Source organism: Conger conger, chromosome 12, assembly GCF_963514075.1.
Source record: "Conger conger chromosome 12, fConCon1.1, whole genome shotgun sequence".
Lineage (NCBI taxonomy): Eukaryota > Metazoa > Chordata > Actinopteri > Anguilliformes > Congridae > Conger > Conger conger.
This window is the reverse complement of record NC_083771.1, coordinates 49,895,513-49,922,074: the sequence shown is the minus strand read 5'-3', so window position 1 is coordinate 49,922,074 and position 26,562 is coordinate 49,895,513. Positions and strand designations below refer to the sequence as shown.

The 26,562-nt window shown below is 47.1% G+C and overlaps 1 protein-coding gene across 3 annotated transcripts in view; it reads right to left on the bottom strand.

Annotated features, from left to right (window-relative positions):
* LOC133141718 (leukemia inhibitory factor receptor-like) overlaps positions 1–23,450 on the bottom strand; it is a 41,920-nt gene extending 18,470 nt beyond the window's left edge. The window contains exons 1-10 of one of the 3 annotated variants that reach the window (XM_061262376.1): positions 23,230–23,450; positions 22,147–22,265; positions 20,971–21,086; positions 19,885–20,036; positions 15,856–16,003; positions 15,256–15,534; positions 13,691–13,814; positions 12,322–12,458; positions 10,052–10,197; positions 1,522–1,666 (exon numbers count right to left, since the gene is read on the bottom strand). In XM_061262376.1, coding sequence (XP_061118360.1) covers positions 1,522–1,666; positions 10,052–10,197; positions 12,322–12,458; positions 13,691–13,814; positions 15,256–15,534; positions 15,856–16,003; positions 19,885–20,036; positions 20,971–21,085 — 1,246 coding nt within the window. In that variant the 5' untranslated portion in view covers position 21,086; positions 22,147–22,265; positions 23,230–23,450. The remainder of the gene's footprint in view (positions 1–1,521; positions 1,667–10,051; positions 10,198–12,321; positions 12,459–13,690; positions 13,815–15,255; positions 15,535–15,855; positions 16,004–19,884; positions 20,037–20,970; positions 21,087–22,146; positions 22,266–23,229) is intronic. The other 2 variants (XM_061262377.1, XM_061262378.1) reach the window with 2 other exon arrangements.
* Positions 23,451–26,562: the final 3,112 nt, after the last annotated feature.

Sequence of the window (26,562 nt, the reverse complement as noted above, 5' to 3'; positions counted from 1 at the left end):
AGGCCTGCAGACAGAACACAGTCTAAAGGAAGTGGCTCATGTGGCATGGCTTTACTCTAGGCCTGCAGACAGAACGCAGTCTAAAGGAAGTGGCTCATGTGGCATGGCTTTACTCTAGGCCTGCAGACAGAACGCAGTCTAAAGGAAGTGGCTCATATGGCATGGCTTTACTCTAGGCCTGCAGACAGAACGCAGTCTAAAGGAAGTGGCTCATGTGGCATTGCTTTACTCTAGGCCTGCAGACAGAACGCAGTCTAAAGGAAGTGGCTCATGTGGCATGGCTTTACTCTAGGCCTGGGCAGACAGAACGCAGTCTAAAGGAAGTGGCTCATGTGGCATGGCTTTACTCTAGGCCTGGGCAGACAGAACGCAGTCTAAAGGAAGTGGCTCATGTGGCATGGCTTTACTCTAGGCCTGCAGACACAACACAGTCTAAAGGAAGTGGCTCATGTGGCATGGCCTTACTCTAGGCCTGGGCAGACAGAACACAGTCTAAAGGAAGTGGCTCACGTGGCATGGCTTTACTCTAGGCCTGGGCAGACAGAACGCAGTCTAAAGGAAGTGGCTCATGTGGCATGGCTTTACTCTAGGCCTGCGCAGACAGAACGCAGTCTAAAGGAAGTGGCTCATGTGGCATGGCCTTACTCTAGGCCTGGGCAGACAGAACGCAGTCTAAAGGAAGTGGCTCATGTGGCATGGCTTTACTCTAGGCCTGGGCAGACAGAACGCAGTCTAAAGGAAGTGGCTCATGTGGCATGGCTTTACTCTAGGCCTGGGCTGTGTCCAGCCCCGACAACCTATGGGCAGACTGACTGACGTAGGTACAGTTTGGCACCTGAGAAGGCCATTTGGGCTTTAAAGCAAAGGCCCACATTATTATTGATTCAGGCTACACCCCCGACACACCCACCAAACGGGAGCAAACACACCTCAAAGCCTGTTGCAAAAACATTTCACACCATTGAGAGGAAACATATCGTTCAACACAGAAACCGTAGCAAAACGCTGTCCAATTGAACGTGCCCCTGGAGACAGAATATCATGTGATATGGGGAATGAAACTAGATCGTGAGAAATCAGTTGTGTGTTCTCATGGATGCCAAGGGAAGCCAAATTTAACTTGGCTTGTCACCAATCAAATGTATCTATAATAACAAACCCCACTGCAGATTTCCTGCATTCTCAGAAAGTCCCGGCGATGGTTTCCTGCTTCCTTGGCCAGTGCAGTGGGATCACATTGATTCAGTTGGAATGGGATTTATAAATTGAGTAATAATCTGGCAGTGAATGTAGCTAGCAGTATTTACCTGCTATTTTATTATAGGCTAATTGTTATGTGCAAGGTTTTAGTGTTTCCACTCCACTGGATCTGTCTCTGGTCATAGGGGACAGCGGGTGTGACGTAACAACTCATTAGCAACATCAGACTGTTGTTCCTGTGAGTGTGTGAGTGTGTGAGTGAGTCCGTCCCTCCGTCCCTCCGTCCCTCCCTCCCTCCCTCCGTCCCTCCCAGGTACTCACTGGTCCTGAAGCTGTGTTTTGAACTCCAGTTGCCCCATTTCCAAAAGTTCTGCTGCATCCCGCATCGCACCAGCAGGGTGTAGTCCATGTTGGGCTTCAGGTGGGTCAGAACCAGCCTGTGCAGCCCCCGTCCTGTATCGTGACTCTGCACACAAAGGGTTAAACCAAATTATAACCGCACTAAAATGTACTCTTCCAACTCCTAAATCATAACAGAAGAGAGTATGTCCTGGAGCAGTCACCTTATTGAAGAGTTGGTTTTCTGGAATGTTTTCTCAAAAGGTTACCCTGGTGAAAAACGCAGCTCAAGCTATGTTTTGAAATAGCTGGTAGTTGGCGACCAGTTAAGACCAACATGGTTTGACCAGCTCAAGCGATGTTTAAGTTGGCCAGCTACCAGCACAGATAAGCTGCCGACACTGACTGGTTGACCAGCTCATACCCAGCTAGACCAGCTTATGACCGGCTTGACCAGCTCAGTTTTCAAATTGGTCAAGCTGCCATAGCTGGATTTCACAGCAGGGTAAGTCAGCATTGTCATGCCGGGCGAAGGTCAGGCCGTAACAGGGGAAGGAACACTGCAAACTGGCGAGTAACTCCAGTCCTCTCTGCCTAACCAAATCTAAATAAAGCTGACTAATACTCCAATCCTGTCTGTGTAACCAAATCTAAATAAAGCTGACGAATACTCCAGTCCTGTCTGTGTAACCAAATCTAAATAAAGCTGACTAATACTCCAATCCTGTCTGTGTAACCAAATCTAAATAAAGCTGACGAATACTCCAGTCCTGTCTGTGTAACCAAATCTAAATAAAGCTGACGAATACTCCAGTCCTGTCTGTGTAACCAAATCTAAATAAAGCTGACTAATACTCCAGTCCTGTCTGTGTAACCAAATCTCAATAAAGCTGACTAATACTCCAGTCCTGTCTGTGTAACCAAATCTAAATAAAACTGACTAATACTCCAGTCCTGTCTGTGTAACCAAATCTAAATGAAGCTGACTAATACTCCAGTCCTGTCTGTGTAACCAAATCTAAATGAAGCTGACTAATACTCCAGTCCTGTCTGTGTAACCAAATCTAAATAAAGCTGACTAATACTCCAGTCCTGTCTGTGTAACCAAATCTAAATAAAGCTGACTAATACTCCAGTCCTGTCTGTGTAACCAAATCTAAATGACGCTGACTAATACTCCAGTCCTGTCTGTGTAACCAAATCTAAATGAAGCTGACGAATACTCCAGTCCTGTCTGTGTAACCAAATCTAAATGAAGCTGACTAATACTCCAGTCCTGTCTGTGTAACCAAATCTAAATAAAGCTGACTAATACTCCAGTCCTGTCTGTGTAACCAAATCTAAATGAAGCTGACTAATACTCCAGTCCTGTCTGTGTAACCAAATCTAAATAAAGCTGACTAATACTCCAGTCCTGTCTGTGTAACCAAATCTAAATAAAGCTGACGAATACTCCAGTCCTGTCTGTGTAACCAAATCTAAATAAAGCTGACTAATACTCCAATCCTGTCTGTGTAACCAAATCTAAATAAAGCTGACGAATACTCCAGTCCTGTCTGTGTAACCAAATCTAAATAAAGCTGACGAATACTCCAGTCCTGTCTGTGTAACCAAATCTAAATAAAGCTGACTAATACTCCAGTCCTGTCTGTGTAACCAAATCTCAATAAAGCTGACTAATACTCCAGTCCTGTCTGTGTAACCAAATCTAAATAAAACTGACTAATACTCCAGTCCTGTCTGTGTAACCAAATCTAAATGAAGCTGACTAATACTCCAGTCCTGTCTGTGTAACCAAATCTAAATGAAGCTGACTAATACTCCAGTCCTGTCTGTGTAACCAAATCTAAATAAAGCTGACTAATACTCCAGTCCTGTCTGTGTAACCAAATCTAAATAAAGCTGACTAATACTCCAGTCCTGTCTGTGTAACCAAATCTAAATGACGCTGACTAATACTCCAGTCCTGTCTGTGTAACCAAATCTAAATGAAGCTGACGAATACTCCAGTCCTGTCTGTGTAACCAAATCTAAATGAAGCTGACTAATACTCCAGTCCTGTCTGTGTAACCAAATCTAAATAAAGCTGACTAATACTCCAGTCCTGTCTGTGTAACCAAATCTAAATGAAGCTGACTAATACTCCAGTCCTGTCTGTGTAACCAAATCTAAATAAAGCTGACTAATACTCCAGTCCTGTCTGTGTAACCAAATCTAAATAAAGCTTACTAATACTCCAGTCCTGTTTGTGTAACCAAATCTAAATAAAGCTGACTAATACTCCAGTCCTGTCTGTGTAACCAAATCTAAATGAAGCTGACTAATACTCCAGTCCTGTCTGTGTAACCCAATCTAAATAAAGCTGACTAATACTCCAGTCCTGTCTGTGTAACCACATCTAAATAAAGCTAATACTCCAGTCCTGTCTGTGTAACCAAATCTAAATGAAGCTGACTAATACTCCAGTCCTGTCTGTGTAACCAAATCTAAATAAAGCTGACTAATACTCCAGTCCTGTCTGTGTAACCAAATCTAAATAAAGCTGACTAATACTCCAGTCCAGCCTGTGTAACCAAATCTAAATAAAGCTGACTAATACTCCAGTCCTGTCTGTGTAACCAAATCTAAATAAAGCTGACTAATACTCCAGTCCTGTCTGTGTAACCAAATCTAAATAAAGCTTACTAATACTCCAGTCCTGTCTGTGTAACCAAATCTAAATAAAGCTGACTAATACTCCAGTCCTGTCTGTGTAACCAAATCTAAATGAAGCTGACTAATACTGTCTGTGTAACCAAATCTAAATGACGCTGACTAATACTGACTAATATTGTCCCTATGGAAGGATGCAATCCAGCTGGACCACCCTCAATAAGCAGAGTCAGTATACGGCAAGCAGAGAGGAGAGCAGAGGGGAGAGCAGAGGGGAGAGCAGAGGGGAGAGCAGAGGGGAGAGCAGAGAGGAGAGCAGAGGGGAGAGCAGAGGGGAGAGCAGAGGGGAGAACAGAGGGGAGAGCAGAGGGACAGAGGGGAGAGCAGAGCCAAGGTTGGGGTCACTTTGTTGTACTTCGCACTGGATAAGAGCATCTGCTAAACGCCTGTAATGTAATGTAATGTAATGTAATGCAATGAGGGAGAACAGGGTGGAGCACTGGGCCAAACAAACCAAAAGGGCGAGGCAAGATTCAGTGAAGTAAGATAAAGTCATACACCAAATCCAATCAGGAAACAAATAAAAAGGGCGACTACAGAAGTTTACAAAGTGATCAATAATCCATACGTCACACACGTAAAGATTTGCAGAGCTAGTCTACAAAGATCAGTACAAACGGTGCCTTTCAAAGGAAAGAGCCACAAGCAAAATGGCTGATCTGGGGAAAACCATAGGCAAAGATAGTCGTGCATGCAACAAAGATGCACATACACTCACCAAGCACTTTATTAGGAACATTCTTACTTTATCAGCCAATTGTGTGGCAGCAGTGCAATGCATACAATCATGTAGGTACGACTCAGGAGCTTCAGTTAATGTTCAATGTTCAACCATCACAATGGGGGGAAAAAGGGTGATGTAAGTGACTTTGACTGTGAAATGACTGTTGGTGGCAGACAGAGTGGTTTGGGTATATCAGAAACTGCTGATCTCCTGGGATTTTCACGCACACTAGTCTCTAGAGACTGCAAAGAATGGTACAAAAAACACAAATCCAGTGAGCAGCAGTTCTGCAGACAGAAAGCCTCATCAATGAGAGATGTCAGAGGAGAATTGCCAGACTGGTCAAAGCTGACAGGAAGGTGACAGTAATGCAAACCACACACTACAACAGTAGTATGCAGAAGAGCATCTCTGAACACACAAGACATCATAACTCTAAGTGGATAGGGCTGTTCCTGGAGATCTACCATGGTGTATTTCTACCCTAATTTAGCACATCTGATTCTACTAAGCCTAGCAGCTAAAAGAGATCTCTAACTGTTGAATGAGGTGTGCTTTATTAGGGTTGGAGTGAAAACCAACAGAACAATAGATCTCCAGGAACAGGGTTGGGCAGCCCGCCGTAAAGGGTTAAAAAGATGAATTCTGAAAAGTATATATATATTTTTTACTTCTGCTATTTTTAGTAGCAGATATGCAGACGTGCCTTTGCTTGCCCATTCCCACTCATTCCACAGAAAAAGACTGTTCTGACTAAGCTCCGCCCCGTCCATCCTGCACTCACCGTGTTGGTGTGGTCTCTGTGTGTCAGCTGCACTCACCGTGTTGGTGTGGTCTCTGTGTGTCAGCTGCACTCACCGTGTTGGTGTGGTCTCTGTGTGTCAGCTGCACTCACCGTGTTGGTGTGGTCTCTGTGTGTCAGCTGTACTCACCGTGTTGGTGTGGTCTCTGTGTGTCAGCTGCACTCACCGTGTTGGTGTGGTCTCTGTGTGTCAGCTGCACTCACCGTGTTGGTGTGGTCTCTGTGTGTCAGCTGCACTCACCGTGTTGGTGTGGTCTCTGTGTGTCAGCTGCACTCACCGTGTTGGTGTGGTCTCTGTGTGTCAGCTGCACTCACCGTGTTGGTGTGGTCTCTGTGATTCAGCTGCACTCACCGTGTTGGTGTGGTCTCTGTGTGTCAGCTGTACTCACCGTGTTGGTGTGGTCTCTGTGTGTCAGCTGCACTCACCGTGTTGGTGTGGTCTCTGTGATTCAGCTGCACTCACCGTGTTGGTGTGGTCTCTGTGTGTCAGCTGCACTCACCGTGTTGGTGTGGTCTCTGTGTGTCAGCTGCACTCACCGTGTTGGTGTGGTCTCTGTGATTCAGCTGCACTCACCGTGTTGGTGTGGTCTCTGTGATTCAGCTGCACTCACCGTGTTGGTGTGGTCTCTGTGTGTCAGCTGTACTCACCGTGTTGGTGTGGTCTCTGTGTGTCAGCTGCACTCACCGTGTTGGTGTGGTCTCTGTGATTCAGCTGCACTCACCGTGTTGGTGTGGTCTCTGTGATTCAGCTGCACTCACCGTGTTGGTGTGGTCTCTGTGTGTCAGCTGCACTCACCGTGTTGGTGTGGTCTCTGTGTGTCAGCTGCACTCACCGTGTTGGTGTGGTCTCTGTGTGTCAGCTGCACTCACCGTGTTGGTGTGGTCTCTGTGTGTCAGCTGCACTCACCGTGTTGGTGTGGTCTCTGTGTGTCAGCTGCACTCACCGTGTTGGTGTGGTCTCTGTGTGTCAGCTGCACTCACCGTGTTGGTGTGGTCTCTGTGTGTCAGCTGCACTCACCGTGCTGGTGTGGTCTCTGTGTGTCAGCTGCACTCACCGTGTTGGTGTGGTCTCTGTGTGTCAGCTGCACTCACCGTGTTGGTGTGGTCTCTGTGTGTCAGCTGCACTCACCGTGTTGGTGTGGTCTCTGTGATTAAGCTGCACTCACCGTGTTGGTGTGGTCTCTGTGTGTCAGCTGCACTCACCGTGTTGGTGTGGTCTCTGTGATTCAGCTGCACTCACCGTGTTGGTGTGGTCTCTGTGTGTCAGCTGCACTCACCGTGTTGGTGTGGTCTCTGTGATTCAGCTGCACTCACCGTGTTGGTGTGGTCTCTGTGTGTAAGCTGCACTCACCGTGCTGGTGTGGTCTCTGTGTGTCAGCTGCACTCACCGTGTTGGTGTGGTCTCTGTGTGTCAGCTGCACTCACCGTGCTGGTGTGGTCTCTGTGTGTCAGCTGCACTCACCGTGTTGGTGTGGTCTCTGTGATTCAGCTGCACTCACCGTGTTGGTGTGGTCTCTGTGATTCAGCTGCACTCACCGTGCTGGTGTGGTCTCTGTGATTCAGCTGCACTCACCGTGTTGGTGTGGTCTCTGTGTGTCAGCTGTACTCACCGTGTTGGTGTGGTCTCTGTGTGTCAGCTGCACTCACCGTGTTGGTGTGGTCTCTGTGATTCAGCTGCACTCACCGTGTTGGTGTGGTCTCTGTGATTCAGCTGCACTCACCGTGTTGGTGTGGTCTCTGTGTGTCAGCTGCACTCACCGTGTTGGTGTGGTCTCTGTGTGTCAGCTGCACTCACCGTGTTGGTGTGGTCTCTGTGTGTCAGCTGCACTCACCGTGTTGGTGTGGTCTCTGTGTGTCAGCTGCACTCACCGTGTTGGTGTGGTCTCTGTGTGTCAGCTGCACTCACCGTGTTGGTGTGGTCTCTGTGTGTCAGCTGCACTCACCGTGTTGGTGTGGTCTCTGTGTGTCAGCTGCACTCACCGTGTTGGTGTGGTCTCTGTGATTCAGCTGCACTCACTGTGCTGGTGTGGTCTCTGTGTGTCAGCTGCACTCACCGTGTTGGTGTGGTCTCTGTGTGTCAGCTGCACTCACCGTGTTGGTGTGGTCTCTGTGATTCAGCTGCACTCACCGTGTTGGTGTGGTCTCTGTGTGTCAGCTGCACTCACCGTGTTGGTGTGGTCTCTGTGTGTCAGCTGCACTCACCGTGTTGGTGTGGTCTCTGTGTGTCAGCTGCACTCACCGTGTTGGTGTGGTCTCTGTGATTAAGCTGCACTCACCGTGTTGGTGTGGTCTCTGTGTGTCAGCTGCACTCACCGTGTTGGTGTGGTCTCTGTGTGTCAGCTGCACTCACCGTGTTGGTGTGGTCTCTGTGTGTCAGCTGCACTCACCGTGTTGGTGTGGTCTCTGTGATTCAGCTGCACTCACCGTGTTGGTGTGGTCTCTGTGTGTCAGCTGCACTCACCGTGTTGGTGTGGTCTCTGTGATTCAGCTGCACTCACCGTGTTGGTGTGGTCTCTGTGTGTCAGCTGCACTCACCGTGCTGGTGTGGTCTCTGTGTGTCAGCTGCACTCACCGTGTTGGTGTGGTCTCTGTGTGTCAGCTGCACTCACCGTGCTGGTGTGGTCTCTGTGTGTCAGCTGCACTCACCGTGTTGGTGTGGTCTCTGTGTGTCAGCTGCACTCACCGTGCTGGTGTGGTCTCTGTGTGTCAGCTGCACTCACCGTGTTGGTGTGGTCTCTGTGATTCAGCTGCACTCACCGTGTTGGTGTGGTCTCTGTGATTCAGCTGCACTCACCGTGTTGGTGTGGTCTCTGTGTGTCAGCTGCACTCACCGTGCTGGTGTGGTCTCTGTGTGTCAGCTGCACTCACCGTGTTGGTGTGGTCTCTGTGTGTCAGCTGCACTCACCGTGTTGGTGTGGTCTCTGTGTGTCAGCTGCACTCACCGTGTTGGTGTGGTCTCTGTGTGTCAGCTGCACTCACCGTGTTGGTGTGGTCTCTGTGTGTCAGCTGCACTCACCGTGTTGGTGTGGTCTCTGTGATTCAGCTGCACTCACCGTGTTGGTGTGGTCTCTGTGTGTCAGCTGCACTCACCGTGCTGGTGTGGTCTCTGTGTGTCAGCTGCACTCACCGTGTTGGTGTGGTCTCTGTGTGTCAGCTGCACTCACCGTGTTGGTGTGGTCTCTGTGTGTCAGCTGCACTCACCGTGTTGGTGTGGTCTCTGTGTGTCAGCTGCACTCACCGTGTTGGTGTGGTCTCTGTGTGTCAGCTGCACTCACTGTGCTGGTGTGGTCTCTGTGTGTCAGCTGCACTCACCGTGTTGGTGTGGTCTCTGTGTGTCAGCTGCACTCACCGTGTTGGTGTGGTCTCTGTGTGTCAGCTGTACTCACCGTGTTGGTGTGGTCTCTGTATGTCAGCTGCACTCACCGTGTTGGTGTGGTTGTTGTGATTCAGCTGCACTCACCGTGTTGGTGTGGTCTCTGTGTGTCAGCTGCACTCACCGTGCTGGTGTGGTCTCTGTGTGTCAGCTGCACTCACCGTGTTGGTGTGGTCTCTGTGTGTCAGCTGCACTCACCGTGCTGGTGTGGTCTCTGTGTGTCAGCTGCACTCACCGTGTTGGTGTGGTCTCTGTGATTCAGCTGCACTCACCGTGTTGGTGTGGTCTCTGTGATTCAGCTGCACTCACCGTGCTGGTGTGGTCTCTGTGATTCAGCTGCACTCACCGTGTTGGTGTGGTCTCTGTGTGTCAGCTGTACTCACCGTGTTGGTGTGGTCTCTGTGTGTCAGCTGCACTCACCGTGTTGGTGTGGTCTCTGTGATTCAGCTGCACTCACCGTGTTGGTGTGGTCTCTGTGATTCAGCTGCACTCACCGTGTTGGTGTGGTCTCTGTGTGTCAGCTGCACTCACCGTGTTGGTGTGGTCTCTGTGTGTCAGCTGCACTCACCGTGTTGGTGTGGTCTCTGTGTGTCAGCTGCACTCACCGTGTTGGTGTGGTCTCTGTGTGTCAGCTGCACTCACCGTGTTGGTGTGGTCTCTGTGTGTCAGCTGCACTCACCGTGTTGGTGTGGTCTCTGTGTGTCAGCTGCACTCACCGTGTTGGTGTGGTCTCTGTGTGTCAGCTGCACTCACCGTGTTGGTGTGGTCTCTGTGTGTCAGCTGCACTCACCGTGTTGGTGTGGTCTCTGTGTGTCAGCTGCACTCACCGTGTTGGTGTGGTCTCTGTGTGTCAGCTGCACTCACCGTGTTGGTGTGGTCTCTGTGTGTCAGCTGCACTCACCGTGTTGGTGTGGTTGGTGTGATTCAGCTGCACTTGGCACAGGAGGGGGAGTGTCTTGTAGGCTTCCACAGCCCAGCTCCACTCAATACTGCGGTTTCCAGCATGCACCTCAGGTGATGTCACTCGCAAAGGGGGCTGCATGCGCACTGTGGACAGACCAAACCTTTTTGAGTGGACGCTCCCCACCTTCATGTAAGATATGCAGTGCAGGGCGGTCCTGGCCTTGTTCACAAGCCTAATTGAAGCTGCCTGACCCGGTTCTGACCCGGTTCCTGGAGATCTACTTTCCTGTAGCTTTACATTTCAACTTTAATTTGGCACACCTGATTCTATTATATAACATGATTGGCATTTGGCAGACGCTCTTATCCAGAGCGACGTACAGTTCATTAGACTAAGCAGGAGACAATCCTCCCCTGGAGCAATGCAGGGTTAAGGGCCTTGCTCAAGGGCCCAACGGCTGTGCAGATCTTATTGTGGCTACAACGGGATTAGAACCACCGACCTTGCGTGTCCCAGTCATTTACCTTAACCACTACGCTACAGGCCCCCTATTAGCAGCTCAACAAGATCTCTAGCTGTTTAATGTGGTGTGCTTGTTAGGGTTGGAGTGCAGGATGGTAGACCCCCCCTTATCCTGAACAGGGTTCATTCATCCATTATCCTAACCTCATACCCACAGGCAATTTATGCTCCAATCAGCCTAACCTGCAAGTCTTTGGGCTGGGAGGAAACTTGAGTACCCGGAGGAAACCCACACAGACACAGGGACAGACAGGCCCCGGCCGACCGGGATTCAAACCCAGGACCTCCTTGCTGTGAGGCGGCAGTGCTACCCACTGCACCATCCGTGCCGCCCTCCCGTTCTCATACATAGTCTTTAATAACACTTTAATATGCTTTTGCGATACATTTAGTATTCTCATCATGGATTTCTCCAACTTTTTTCATATGAAGCTCCTAACTTCAAAACTGTCCTAAATGAAGATTATATTGCAACATATAAGGTAATGTAGGTGGGGTCCATTATAATATAGTATATAGGGTACTGTAGGTGGGGTCTGTTATAATACAGTATATAGGGTACTGTAGGTGGGGTCCATTATAATATAGTATATAGGGTACTGTAGGTGGGGTCCATTATCATACAGTATATAGGGTACTGTAGGTGGGGTCTGTTATAATACAGTATATAGGGTACTGTAGGTGGGGTCTGTTATAATACAGTATATAGGGTACTGTAGGTGGGGCCTGTTATAATACAGTATATAGGGTACTATAGGTGAGGTCCATTATAATACAGTATAGAGGGTACTGTAGGTGGGGTCTGTTATAATACAGTATGTAGGGTACTGTAGGTGGGGTCTGTTATAATACAGTATATAGGGTACTATAGGTGAGGTCCATTATAATACAGTATATAGGGTACTGTAGGTGGGGTCTGTTATAATACAGTATATAGGGTACTGTAGGTGGGGTCTGTTATAATACAGTATGTAGGGTACTGTAGGTGGGGTCTGTTATAATACAGTATATAGGGTACTATAGGTGAGGTCCATTATAATACAGTATATAGGGTACTGTAGGTGGGGTCTGTTATAATACAGTATATAGGGTACTGTAGGTGGGGTCTGTTATAATACAGTATATAGGGTACTGTAGGTGGGGTCTGTTATAATACAGTATGTAGGGTACTGTAGGTGGGGTCTGTTATAATACAGTATATAGGGTACTATAGGTGAGGTCCATTATAATACAGTATATAGGGTACTGTAGGTGGGGTCTGTTATAATACAGTATATAGGGTACTGTAGGTGGGGTCTGTTATAATACAGTATATAGGGTACTATAGGCGGGGTCTGTTATAATACAGTATATAGGGTACTGTAGGTGGGGTCCATTATAATACAGTATATAGGGGTGAGCCGGTGCCTGATTGGGCAGACTGCAGTACATTGCTTTTTGGCACCATTGATAAGCTTTCTCTTATTTTTCCTAAACTGTCCACATTTCTGAAAACCTTTGAGGGGAGAAATAAGCAATGCAGTGGCTGAATCGTGAGTCAGTTTGATCGCAGCTCCGTGAGCCAGACATGCTGCCCTGACCTGCACTGCAAGCCTCTCTGGAGGAAATGACTGGATTGCGGTTGTTTTCATGACTCGTAGGACACTCGTATTGTAGATGCTGTTCCTACCCAAGATAAAATTCTGAATAAGAGAGAAATGGGGACTTGGTGATGTCATTGAACGGCGATGTCTGGCGCAACCTGCCTCTGTGCCTCAGGTCCGCTCTGTCCGTGAGCTCCATACTGCCAAGCCTGTTTCTGGCAGTCAGGGTCCAGTTCTTCTCGCCCGGACCCAGGGCCACACTGATCATGCATTGATTTGGTATATTTTCTTTGCAGTTCCTGAGAAGTTGCGAGACATAATTAAATCTACCATTATACTGCAAGAGCAATAGTAACAGTACTACTTACCCAGTGTCCTCAGCAATTTGGTCGACCAGCTGTGTTCACACAGTGACCAGTTGCTGAAAGTCCATTCATTCATGAAGCTGAGCGATGGCCAGCAACATGAGCAACTGGGCAACATGAGCAACATGAGCAACTGGGCGACATGAGCAACATGAGCAACTGGGCAACATGAGCAACTAAGCAACATGAGCAACACAAGCAACTGAGCAACATGAGCAACATGAGTCACTAGGTAACATGAGCAACATGAGCAACTGGGCAACAGGAGCAACTGGGCAACATGAGCAACTGGAGCAACACAAGCAACTGGAGCAACACGAGCAACTGGGAAACATGAGCAACATGAGCAACATGAGCAACTGGCAACACGAGCAACATGAGCAACTGGAAAACATGAGCAACATGAGCAACTAGGCAACATGAGCAACTGGCAACACGAGCAACATGAGCAACTAGGCAACACGAGCAACATGAGCAACTGGGCAACATGAGCAACTGGAGCAACACAAGCAACACATGCAACTGGAGCAACATGAGCAACTGGAAAACATGAGCAACATGAACAACTAGGCAACATGAGCAACTGGTAACACGAGCAACATGAGCAACTAGGCAACATGAGCAACTGGCAACACGAGCAACATGAGCAACATGAGCAACTGGAAAACATGAGCAACATGAGCAACTAGGCAACATGAGCAACTGGCAACACAAGCAACATGAGCAACTAGGCAACACGAGCAACATGAGCAACTGGGCAACATGAGCAACTGGAGCAACACGAGCAACACAAGCAACTGGAGCAACACAAGCAACATGAGCAACTGGAAAACATGAGCAACATGAACAACTAGGCAACATGAGCAACTGGCAACACGAGCAACATGAGCAACTAGCCAACATGAGCAACTAGGCAACACAAGCAACATGAGCAACTGAGCAACGAAAGGTTCCCCGCAGCTTAACTTTCCTCTCACTCTGGTCTTCACCACTAAAGGACAGTTACACACTCTCATTTATTAATATTGATTATTTTCACAAATACAGTTTCACAAGTTCATTTTACCAATTGCTGAGTCAAACTGTGTCTGTGTAGACAAACTAACATGATTTAATGATACAGTTGTGGACAGATACTGTGAATGTATGTGTTAGCGGAGACGCACCTTCCATTCAAGGAGTACAGAGTTTTCCGTTCTCCATACAGTTCTGTGTCACGCTTCAGGTCCCAGTGGCAGGTAAGATTCACCAGGTCTGTTTCACACACCAAGTTCCGGACACTAGGGGGGTCTGAGGGGCGGGGGAGAGGCCCAAAGATCACATGGTTCAGGCAGATCAAATCACTGAACAGTCACATGGTTCAGGCTGATCCAATCACTGAACAGTTACTGCCAGTGGTTCTTGCTCCTGCCACCATCTGAAGTGTGCGACTTAAACATGACTATCTTACCAATATATATGGACAAATATGTGACTTGCTCTAACAGTTGTATCCCACCGGAATTTCTGTGCCACCAAACCATGTTTTTGAGAAAAACGGCTTCAAAGTCACACGTGATGCTGAGAGACTACTGACACTGGGCTAACGGAACTCAAACTTTATTTATAACTGTATTTTTACTCTGAACACTTACTCTTGACATTAAGACATACAGGACATGAAAGTGAATACAGTGCTGTACATTAACATGATTAACGCAGTACTGTACATTAACATGATTAACGCAGTACTGTACATTAACATGATTAACACAGTACTGTACATTAACATGATTAACACAGTACTGTACATTAACACAGTGCTGTACATTAACATGATTAACACATTACTGTACATTAACATGATTAACGCAGTACTGTACATTAACATGATTAACGCAGTACTGTACATTAACACAGTGCTGTACATTAACATGATTAACACATTACTGTACATTAACATGATTAACGCAGTACTGTACATTAACATGATTAACACAGTACTGTACATTAACACAGTGCTGTACATTAACATGATTAACACAGTACTGTAAATTAACACAGTACTGTACATTAACATGATTAACGCAGTACTGTACATTAACATGATTAACGCAGTGCTGTACATTAACATGATTAACGCAGTACTGTACATTAACATGATTAACGCAGTACTGTACATTAACATGATTAACGCAGTGCTGTACATTAACATGATTAACGCAGTACTGTACATTAACATGATTAACGCAGTGCTGTACATTAACATGCAGCCACCAGTGCAGCTGATGCCGTTGTTTCTGACTGCTGAATGGTGACAAGCTGGCTAGCCTCCAAACGCACAAATCCAGTGCTTCACTTACACCCCTTATTTTTACTATATTTTTACTCTGAATCTAGCCTTAAGCTGATTATGAAAGGCAAGTTACTGTTCTACAAAATGAAGATGAAAATAGCCAAACAGCCTAAAACTTTTTTTACATACATATGGATTTATGTGAAATTGGCAGTCGCGACTTATGACTGATTATGTTAGATCAGGTCTCATATTACATTACATTACATAACATTACTACAGGTCTCATATTACATTACATTACATTACTACAGGTCTCATATAAAGGCCACGCTCCACATAAAGAATGCATGAATGAACATTAACTAATGTACTGGAGTTGTTAACATGAATAGCCTTAATAGAAACTGCTTTGCCAAGTGTGCAGGAGCAAGAAATGGTGTAAAAAATACTCACAGCCAACAAAAAGAGTGGCACCGGCGCCCCCCGAGGCGTCGCACTGCAGATCGTAGCCGGAGGTCTTGGTCGGCGCCAGGTTGCGCAGGTGCACGGCGAAGCTCCGGTCACTGATGCGGGTCACAGCTGGGGCTATGAGGTTGTATGTGATGTGATGTGATGTCCTGTTTGTGTGCCCCTCACTCATAATGCAGCAGTAATCTACACTACTGCCCACCTCCACCACTCTATCAGTGGAGGGAAACACCTGCAAGGACTTGTGGGAAGAAACATCCATCCCTGGAGAGGAGAGAGGAGTGAATCCACAAAGAATGAGTCGTCACAATTTCAATGTGACTCAATAGCAGCTGTGCGTGTAAGTGTGTGTGTACATCTGTGTGCATGTGTACGTGTGTGTGTAGGCATGTGGGTGCCTGTGAGTGCTTGTGGATGTGTGTATGTGTGTGTCTGTGTGTACTTGGGTGTATGTGTGTGTGCACATGTGTGTCTGTGTGTACTTGGGTGTATGTGTGTGTGCACATGTGTGTCTGTGTGTACTTGGGTGTATGTGTGTGTGCATGTGTATGTGATGATGATGATGATGATGATGATGATACAGACCATCAGCAGTCTGTGTGAAGCTCCAGTGGCTGGTGCGGTTGAGCAGACGGGTTCGGACCCTGGCGCAGTGCGAGGTGCAGTTCAGGGGGATATCTGAAGTCCAGTTCCACTGCTGCCTTTTCAGGACTGGATTTGGCTCGATGGTCTCCTGCACATTTAACACAACACACCCAGACCGGCACATCACAATCCTGCACATTTAACACAGCATTACGTCATCCAGACCTGCACATCACAATCCTGCAGCCAGGAGCCACTCTCACCCAGACCTGCACATCACAATCCTGCAGCCAAGAGCCACTGTCACCCAGACCTGCACATCACAATCCTGCAGCCAAGAGCCACTGTCACCCAGACCTGCACATCACAATCCTGCATCCAGGAGCCACTGTCACCCAGACCTGCACATCACAATCCTGCAGCCAAGAGCCACTGACACCCAGACCTGCACATCACAATCCTGCAGCCAGGAGCCACTGTCACCCAGACCTGCACATCACAATCCTGCAGCCAGGAGCCACTGTCACCCAGACCTGCACATCACAATCCTGCAGCCAAGAGCCACTGTCACCCAGACCTGCACATCACAATCCTGCAGCCAGGAGCCACTGTCACCCAGACCTGCACATCACAATCCTGCAGCCAGGAGCCACTGTCACCCAGACCTGCACATCACAATCCTGCATCCAGGAGCCACTGTCACCCAGACCTGCACATCACAATCCTGCAGCCAAGAGCCACTGTCACCCAGACCTGCACATCACAATCCTGCAGCCAAGAGCCACTGTCACCCAGACCTGCACATCACAATCCTGCAGCCAGGAGCCACTGTCACCCAGACCTGCACATCACAATCCTGCAGCCAAGAGCCACTGTCACCCAGACCTGCACATCACAATCCTGCATCCAGGAGCCACTCTCACCCAGACCTGCACATCACAATCCTGCAGCCAGGAGCCACTGTCACCCAGACCTGCACATCACAATCCTGCAGCCAAGAGCCACTGACACCCAGACCTGCACATCACAATCCTGCAGCCAGGAGCCACTGTCACCCAGACCTGCACATCACAATCCTGCAGCTAGGAGCCACTGTCACCCAGACCTGCACATCACAATCCTGCAGCCAAGAGCCACTGTCACCCAGACCTGCACATCACAATCCTGCAGCCAGGAGCCACTGTCACCCAGACCTGCACATCACAATCCTGCATCCAGGAGCCACTCTCACCCAGACCTGCACATCACAATCCTGCAGCCAAGAGCCACTGTCACCCAGACCTGCACATCACAATCCTGCAGCCAGGAGCCACTGTCACCCAGACCTGCACATCACAATCCTGCAGCCAGGAGCCACTGTCACCCAGACCGGCACATCACAATCCTGCAGCCAAGAGCCACTGTCACCCAGACCTGCACATCACAATCCTGCAGCCAAGAGCCACTGTCACCCAGACCTGCACATCACAATCCTGCAGCCCAGAGCCACTGTCACCTAGACCTGCACATCACAATCCTGCAGCCAGGAGCCACTGTCACCCAGACCTGCACATCACAATCCTGCAGCCAAGAGCCACTGTCACCCAGACCTGCACATCACAATCCTGCAGCCAAGAGCCACTGTCACCCAGACCTGCACATCACAATCCTGCAGCCAAGAGCCACTGTCACCCAGACCTGCACATCACAATCCTGCAGCCAAGAGCCACTGTCACCCAGACCTGCACATCACAATCCTGCAGCCAAGAGCCACTGTCACCCAGACCTGCACATCACAATCCTGCAGCCAAGAGCCACTGTCACCCAGACCTGCACATCACAATCCTGCAGCCAAGAGCCACTGTCACCCAGACCTGCACATCACAATCCTGCAGCCCAGAGCCACTGTCACCCAGACCTGCACATCACAATCCTGCAGCCAAGAGCCACTGTCACCCAGACCTGCACATCACAATCCTGCAGCCAGGAGCCACTGTCACCCAGACCTGCACATCACAATCCTGCAGCCAAGAGCCACTGTCACCCAGACCGGCACATCACAATCCTGCAGCCAAGAGCCACTGTCACCCAGACCTGCACTTCACAATCCTGCAGCCAAGAGCCACTGTCACCCAGACCTGCACATCACAATCCTGCAGCCAAGAGCCACTGTCACCCAGACCTGCACATCACAATCCTGCAGCCAAGAGCCACTGTCACCCAGACCTGCACATCACAATCCTGCAGCCAAGAGCCACTGTCACCTAGACCTGCACATCACAATCCTGCAGCCAAGAGCCACTGTCACCTAGACCTGCACATCACAATCCTGCAGCCAGGAGCCACTGTCACCCAGACCTGCACATCACAATCCTGCATCCAGGAGCCACTGTCACCCAGACCTGCACATCACAATCCTGCAGCCAGGAGCCACTGTCACCCAGACCTGCACTTCACAATCCTGCAGCCAGGAGCCACTGTCACCCAGACCTGCACATCACAATCCTGCAGCCAAGAGCCACTGTCACCCAGACCTGCACATCACAATCCTGCAGCCAAGAGCCACTGTCACCCAGACCTGCACATCACAATCCTGCAGCCCAGAGCCACTGTCACCCAGACCTGCACATCACAATCCTGCAGCCAGGAGCCACTGTCACCCAGACCTGCACATCACAATCCTGCAGCCAAGAGCCACTGTCACCCAGACCTGCACATCACAATCCTGCAGCCAGGAGCCACTGTCACCCAGACCTGCACATCACAATCCTGCAGCCAGGAGCCACTGTCACCCAGACCTGCACATCACAATCCTGCAGCCAAGAGCCACTGTCACCCAGACCTGCACATCACAATCCTGCAGCCAAGAGCCACTGTCACCCAGACCTGCACATCACAATCCTGCAGCCAAGAGCCACTGTCACCCAGACCTGCACATCACAATCCTGCAGCCAAGAGCCACTGTCACCCAGACCTGCACATCACAATCCTGCAGCCAAGAGCCACTGTCACCCAGACCTGCACATCACAATCCTGCAGCCAAGAGCCACTGTCACCTAGACCTGCACATCACAATCCTGCAGCCAAGAGCCACTGTCACCCAGACCTGCACATCACAATCCTGCAGCCAGGAGCCACTGTCACCCAGACCTGCACATCACAATCCTGCAGCCCAGAGCCACTGTCACCCAGACCTGCACATCACAATCCTGCAGCCAAGAGCCACTGTCACCCAGACCTGCACATCACAATCCTGCAGCCAAGAGCCACTGTCACCCAGACCTGCACATCACAATCCTGCAGCCCAGAGCCACTGTCACCCAGACCTGCACATCACAATCCTGCAGCCAAGAGCCACTGACACCCAGACCTGCACATCACAATCCTGCAGCCAGGAGCCACTGTCACCCAGACCTGCACATCACAATCCTGCAGCCAGGAGCCACTGTGACCCAGACCTGCACATCACAATCCTGCAGCCCAGAGCCACTGTCACCCAGACCTGCACATCACAATCCTGCAGCCAAGAGCCACTGTCACCCAGACCTGCACATCACAATCCTGCAGCCAAGAGCCACTGTCACCCAGACCTGCACATCACAATCCTGCAGCCAAGAGCCACTGTCACCCAGACCTGCACATCACAATCCTGCAGCCCAGAGCCACTGTCACCCAGACCTGCACATCACAATCCTGCAGCCCAGAGCCACTGTCACCCAGACCTGCACATCACAATCCTGCAGCCCAGAGCCACTGTCACCCAGACCTGCACATCACAATCCTGCAGCCAAGAGCCACTGTCAAACTAATCAGTAAATCAACTGGCTGGAGTTCACTGCCAGAAGAAACACATTTTGCTGTCTGACCCCTGGACTTTCCTCCTCTGAAAGGGACAAAGCTGATATGTTTAATTATCTTCTGTGTTACACTGTAAAGCATCTTTGTGACAGTCTCCAGTGAAAAGCGCTATAAAAATAAATCGAATTGAACTGTCTATTTTATGAATATTTGCCATTAAATAAACAGTAAGTTGAATAAACAGGTGCTTACGCTGTGCACAGTCTTTTTGTTTCGGAGAACCTCGATGTCGAAGAGCAGTTGGTCTGTAAGGTTGTGGGTCAAGGGCCTCTGCTCCCAGCTGACAGATATGCGTTGTAGTTCCCAGTCTGTCTCCAGCTTCACTGCCTGTGGCCCGGGGAGCTCTGAAGACCAAATGCAAAAGCTACCCATCCCAGAATGCTCTGCGCCCCCTCCCTGTGAGGGCCGTCCCGGGTCACAGCCCGCACTATTTAAACGCCGTGCGCTTTTGCATTTTGGTATCTTGATGCTGTTTCGATACTCTGGTTCGTGACATGTTTCCTTGATCAGCAGGAATATTTTGAGATTGTACATGCATTAATAATGTACTTCAAACACCAAATTTAAACCTACAGAAACAGAACATTCTATAATAAATTTAAATAGAATATCAAGATGAGAAAAGATATATAGGCAAAAAAACTAAATATTGGCTAAATCAAAATGATGGCTGTTTTGAGATATTGCAATATACACCCAGAGAGCACTTTATTCAGTATTTATTTGACTTATTTAGTCTTCTGCTGCTGTAGCCTATCCAATTACAGGTTTGACGTGTTATATGTTCATAGAACTTCTGCATACCACTGTTGTAATGTGTGGTTATTTGCGTTACTGTCACCTTCCTGTCAGAGCTGATCTGTCTGGCCCTCCTCCTCTGACGTCTCTCAGCAAGTTTCTCCCAGCAGAACTGCAGCTCACTGGATGTTTTTTGTTTTTTGCACCATTCTGAGCAAGCTCTAGAGACTGTTGGATGTGAAAATCCCAGGAGATCAGCAGCTACAGAAATACTCAAAATCAGTGAGATCAAATTTTTTCCCCATTCCGATGGTTGATGTGAACATTACCTAAAGCTCCTGACCCGTATCTGCATGATTTTACGCATTGCACTGCTACACTTGATTGGCATGAATAAGTAGACGTACTGGTGTTCCTAATAAAGTGCTCAGCGAGTGAGTTTTGCAGTATAAAATAGGACCAGGGCATGCTGTGTTTGGAGACAGGTTAGCCTGCAGCTCAGGGCACTGGCGTGTGATTTCGCCGGATTGGCACACGCACCATGCACCTCGTTGCCGTGGTTCTCCTGGAGCTTGAGGACAAAGAGCAGAGCCCAGAGCGCCCGGCTTCCCATGATCCCACGGGCACGTGGAGGGGGGCCACAGAAACACTTCATGCTGAAATTCAGAAACAGGACATCGATATCACGCCACAAGTTATTTAGAAACTTCTAGAGAAAAAAAAACCTTTATGGCAATGGAATAGCGTATATCATACAGTATCATCACATAATAGCATGGCTGACCACTTTTTGAGTGAATATAGATAGCCCTTTAATACTGGTGTTAATAAGCACTATATACTGTACATAATGTATGTATGGAGAGTATATGTAACCATGTTTGTAGCTATGAGTTTCATTCCCCTGCCATCTCACACAGGCAGCACCAGGCCCCTGCACTCTGAGAAATGGTTCTGAAAGAGTTATTTGGCTTGATTCAATAGATTATCCCTTTTCAGTTCTCTATGCAGCCCTATACCATATGTGTGAAGTACAAAAGCTGCCAGGCAACAAAACATTCTGCCTGACAAAATACACTTAGATATGGTTCTTCAATGGAATCATAGGACTCCTATTGAAACCATTTGTGTGTTATCTCTCCAACATAAACCCACAAGTTATCTCTCCATAAACATGTGTTATCTCTCCAACATAATCCTCATGTGTTGTCTCTCCAAGACAAGCCCCTGTATTATCTTTCCACAAATCCCTGTGTTATCTCTGTAAGATCCCTACTGGCACAACAAAGCAAGTAAAGACATGAACTAAACATTCACACAAAATAGCTCCTCCTACACCAGTGCCAGTTTGCATGTTCAGAAGCCACAGGTTTATGAAAGGAGACAGAATGAGCAGGAAGCGATTGCAGTGGTCTGAGCATGATTTTGCATTTCCGTATTGCGAAACTGTTTGGTATGAGTTCGATTCCACACAGCATGATGCTCACATCGACACATGCCCTGTGATAACATGCACTAATGTGAGGAATGGGTCTCTGGCAGATAATTACTCCTATAGGAAGCAGCTCTCATGTGACGAACAGGACTGGTTCAGTGTAATAACTCCCTCCTGTATTGTACTGTAGGGTTTGCTCAGGTTATATCAGAACGTCACAGTATATTAACACAGCTGCTTGCTGTCACAACCCGGTACACCCAACCAATAAGAGCAATCACCTTAACTGTCAGTTGCCCAACCTATCCAGGCCACTTGGTGTGAACAGATCAGCACAGGACGACCCACAGCTCAGCCCTTCAGTCTGAGACCACCCACGTCACAGGAATCAGCTCTCCTGCTAAGCCAATAATTACACATTTCTTCCAAAACATAATCATAGGTAGGTCCTGCTCCCACTACACTGCAATAAAAAAATCTTTCTTCAATTAAAAAAGTCTGTGCCGCATTAAAATGGAATTTTCAATTAAATGAACTTGTGAGCTAATTTGCTCAAACACTTATCTTCTCAAGTTTACTTAACTTACTATTTTAGTGCAGCACGGCTACTAACTTTTTTTGTAGAGGCAAGATTTGTTTTACAGTGAGAGGTGATGTCATGTTTCCAATTATTAAAATAAGCATATAAATCTAATAGCTGCATAGAAATGTATAACTGCTTTCACTTCAGTGGCATTTGGCAGGCCCTTTAATGCAGGGAGGAGGATGGGAAACGCAGCTCCCAAAGGACGGGAGTGTGGTTGTAATAGACTGTTCACATTAGAAGCATTACGAAAAATCCGAAACTGTGTACTCAGATAAGAAACCTCCTCCACGACCTCCCAATGTACAGTTTAAGCCTTTAGCAGATGCTTTAGGCCACGGAACTTAACAGAACTTAACAGAAGATACATTTAAGAGCAGCACTAGAATATCGCCGCTGAGAACTCGAACTCGGACACAAACAATCAGCTCTGCGTTACCCACCAGCCCTGCGTTAGCCACCAGCTTATTATTATATCGTCCTGTATATTTGCTCATCTCTGCACAACAAAAAATATATTATTATTATTATTATTATTATTATTATTATTATTATTATTAATCTTATTATCACTCAATATTGCACATATTGCCTGGGTCTTGGGGATGCTCGTGTTTCTGCCACAAACCCAACATTTTCTGGAAGAACAACTTTGAAAAGTTATCTTCCTATCACACAATCCTACAAAATGACATCTTTTTGTCATAATAATAATAATAATAATAATAATAATAATGTCAGACTTTATATAAAAAACAAAAAAACAACTGTCGCTACTTACAGGTATGACGGCAGTAGTTCACGTGCACGATGCCAGGTTGAATCATTCGATGCTGTAGCCCAGCATATTCCCAGTAGTATTTTACGAGGACTAAATAAAAATATACTCCGTCCTCGGCGAGGAAAAAATATGGGCGTGATAGCCCATACGAGGGGTAAAAGTAAATGTGAAAGAACAATCCAGCTTTCTAGGGGAAAACGTCAGCGAACGTATTCACAGGAAGTTTCCGCACAGCTCCAGAAAAAAATCATTTCCCAGAAAGGGAGGCGCTCATTACCGTCTGATTCAGTGGGCTCCACGATCCACTTTCAACGGACGTGAAATTCAGTCTTTACGTGAATCGTACGCTTCGTTGTTTATACCGCGGTTTTGCCAAATCATGTATTTTTCTAAACACGCATGCACACAGGCCTACAGACTCGTGTGCGGGCATAAAAAAACTAACAAAAAAAAACCCCTTGTGATTTCTTCAATTCTGAATGTACCATATTCTTCCACATGCTGCTACATGCCCCGTCCAAATAATAATAATAACAAGACTAATACTAATAACAATAACAATAACAATAACAATAATAATAATCAAAAGAGAAAAAGAATGACGAGAATATATGTAAAATAACATTACAATGAATCATTACAAGAAAAGTAAAAATGAAGAGGTTAAATTAGTAAAATAGTTCCTAAGAAAAAGCACATTTGAAGTGGGAGGTCTTTACAGTAAGTTTTTCTGAAGAATATACACAGCCTCTCTGCGCGCGTTGGTGGTCATTGGCTCAGGAGCAGGGCCATACACACTGAGGTCAGCGGTAAAACCAGTAGGGGGGGGGGGGGGGGGGGTCAGGGCCATGCTCCCCGCAAGAAAATGTAGTCAATTCTAACAATGAAATACATCAATCTGGCATACTGTGAAGTGAAAATGGAAAGATTTGCTTAGATTAAAAATATTTTATTAAAATATTGAGGTCATGACCTCAGTGATCTTAATGGTAGTTACAGGCCAGCTCTGGGGGTCAGAGCAGTGGGAGGGTTTTAAAAAATAAACAGGCCACTCGCCATCAGACAGATATAGTAGGGGTAATCCAAGACAGTGTCGATGTCACAAGCAAAGGTTTGTTTACTAGCAGGCAGCCCGACCAGGCTATGGTACAAAAGGGAATCCAGAAATCGTAATAAAAAAATACAGTTTAAAGTCAAAAACAGTAAATCCAAACAGGGCAAAATCATCAATCAGAAAACAAATGTCGGGGTACACAAAAATGGTGAAAGCACAGGTAAAGCAATCAATAAACACTGGCGAGTCAGAGGTAAACACAAAACAATCTAACAAGACAAAGGAAATATAGGGGTATAAACACTCAGGTGAATTAACGAAAATGACAAACAGCTGAAACGAATGAAGAATGGCAGGACTACGGAAAGCAACAAGGGATTAAAATATGCGGAAGGACAGAGACACATCCTGGAACAAGGGAAAAAACAGAGATCAGGGGCTCGTTTCAGGAAAGCGATTTGCTAGGCAAATAAGCACGCGACGACAGCATATACCTCTCGCAAAACCAATTTCTCCCATTCAAATATGCGATTTCCTCTTATAAGGCAGATGGGCTGTATAGACAAGCTCCAGAAAGAATACAATTAATTCTAAGATCTGCATCCTAAAGTGGTAGGCTACATTTTAAACCATTTACTACTGGAAAGTACAAAGTAAGTGTATTTTAAATAGCCTCTACTCTCTGGGACTTCGTTCAGAAAACTTTTGTACTTTTGGCATATATATTTTTTGTAAGGGTTGACAAACGTTTTCTTACAGTTTTCGAGCAATGGAGTAAGCACATTCCATTCACATGCGCCCGTAAATCGCCAACGTGCAAAAACTTGCTTCAGTTATCCGAGCCCAAGTAGTCCAGTGAAATCCCGCACTACTTGATCTCACAAAAGACCTTTGTGTAATTGGTAGTTTACAAATTCCCATCAATGCACTGACTGAGAACGCACACATGTTTGTGTGTAGAAAAAAAATGCATTTTTTGTCACAAAGTCGTGCCTATGTGATGGCACTTACGGAGTATGCTATTAGATGCTGCGGTTAAATAAACTTGGAGCACACACCACAGTTACATCTGAACCAACTGTGATTTGGGTCACGGAAGTTACTAATGGATGGCGTTATGTTTAATTTGTATATTACAAATAACAAAACACTTAAGCGTAGGCTATGATATTAGGTGTACCAGGTAGTAGTTCAAATAAATCAAACCATTTATTTTACAACAGCTTATATATATATATATATACATATATATATATTTTTTTTTTTCATCATATATATATATAGATATATATATATGTATGTGTGTGTGCTATGGGTATGCACTTTACACTTTGTTGTACGTCGCTCTGGATGAGAGCTTCTGCCAAATGCCTTTAATGTAATGAGTGTGTTTTCCGCAAATAAACTTTCCGACTCTGACCTAAATGACCTGCTCAAACAGAAACAGAATGTAACTGATCATCTGCCAACTAAAAGAGAATAAAAAAAGAAAAGTAAAAGAAGCTGTGTGAGGCTGGTGACAGGCCGTTGCAGCAGCAGTGCTACAGGAATCACTGATGTGCTCGTCTCTGGTGTGCTTGTTTTTAGCACATTCATGTTGTAGTGCAGACTGCTGAATCATTTCCTTTGGGCTGTTACTCTACTTCCCAGAAACAGACCTGCAGGGTAGTGCCTGCCAGATCAGCCATCCAGAGCAGCAGCTCGTCTGGTCTTCAACCTTCTCAAATACTCACGTCACCCCCCTGCTTACTTCCCTCCACTGGCTGCCTGTCATGGCTCGCATCAAATTCAAGACATTGGTGCTAGCCTTCCAAGCAGTTAAGGGGTCTTCCCCAGCTTACCTCCAGAAAATCATCAGACCCTACACCCCTGCCAGACGACTACTGTCTGTTCTGGCTCCACGGTGGTGGAACGAACTCCCTGTTGAGGTCAGAACTGTAGAATCTCTTCCCATCTTCAAGCAGCACCTCTCCCTGTCCCTCACCACCTCCCTGTGAACCTTAATTGTTGTCTTTCTGTGATTTACTTTCTGTGTATCAGGATGTTTTAGTTTGGCTAGGTAAGCAGTGTTTGGCGTGTTGCGGTTTAAAAAACATTAAAAAAACAATCAGATGATCAAATAGGCCCTGGTCATTATCTTTGTTGTGCAGGTAGCAGTTGAAATTGTACTTCCCTTTAGGGTCTTTCAGCGCACTTATCCCTGGTTATGGGTATGCACTTTGTTGTACGTCGCTCTGGATAAGAGCATCTGCCAAATGCCATTAATGTAATGTAAATCT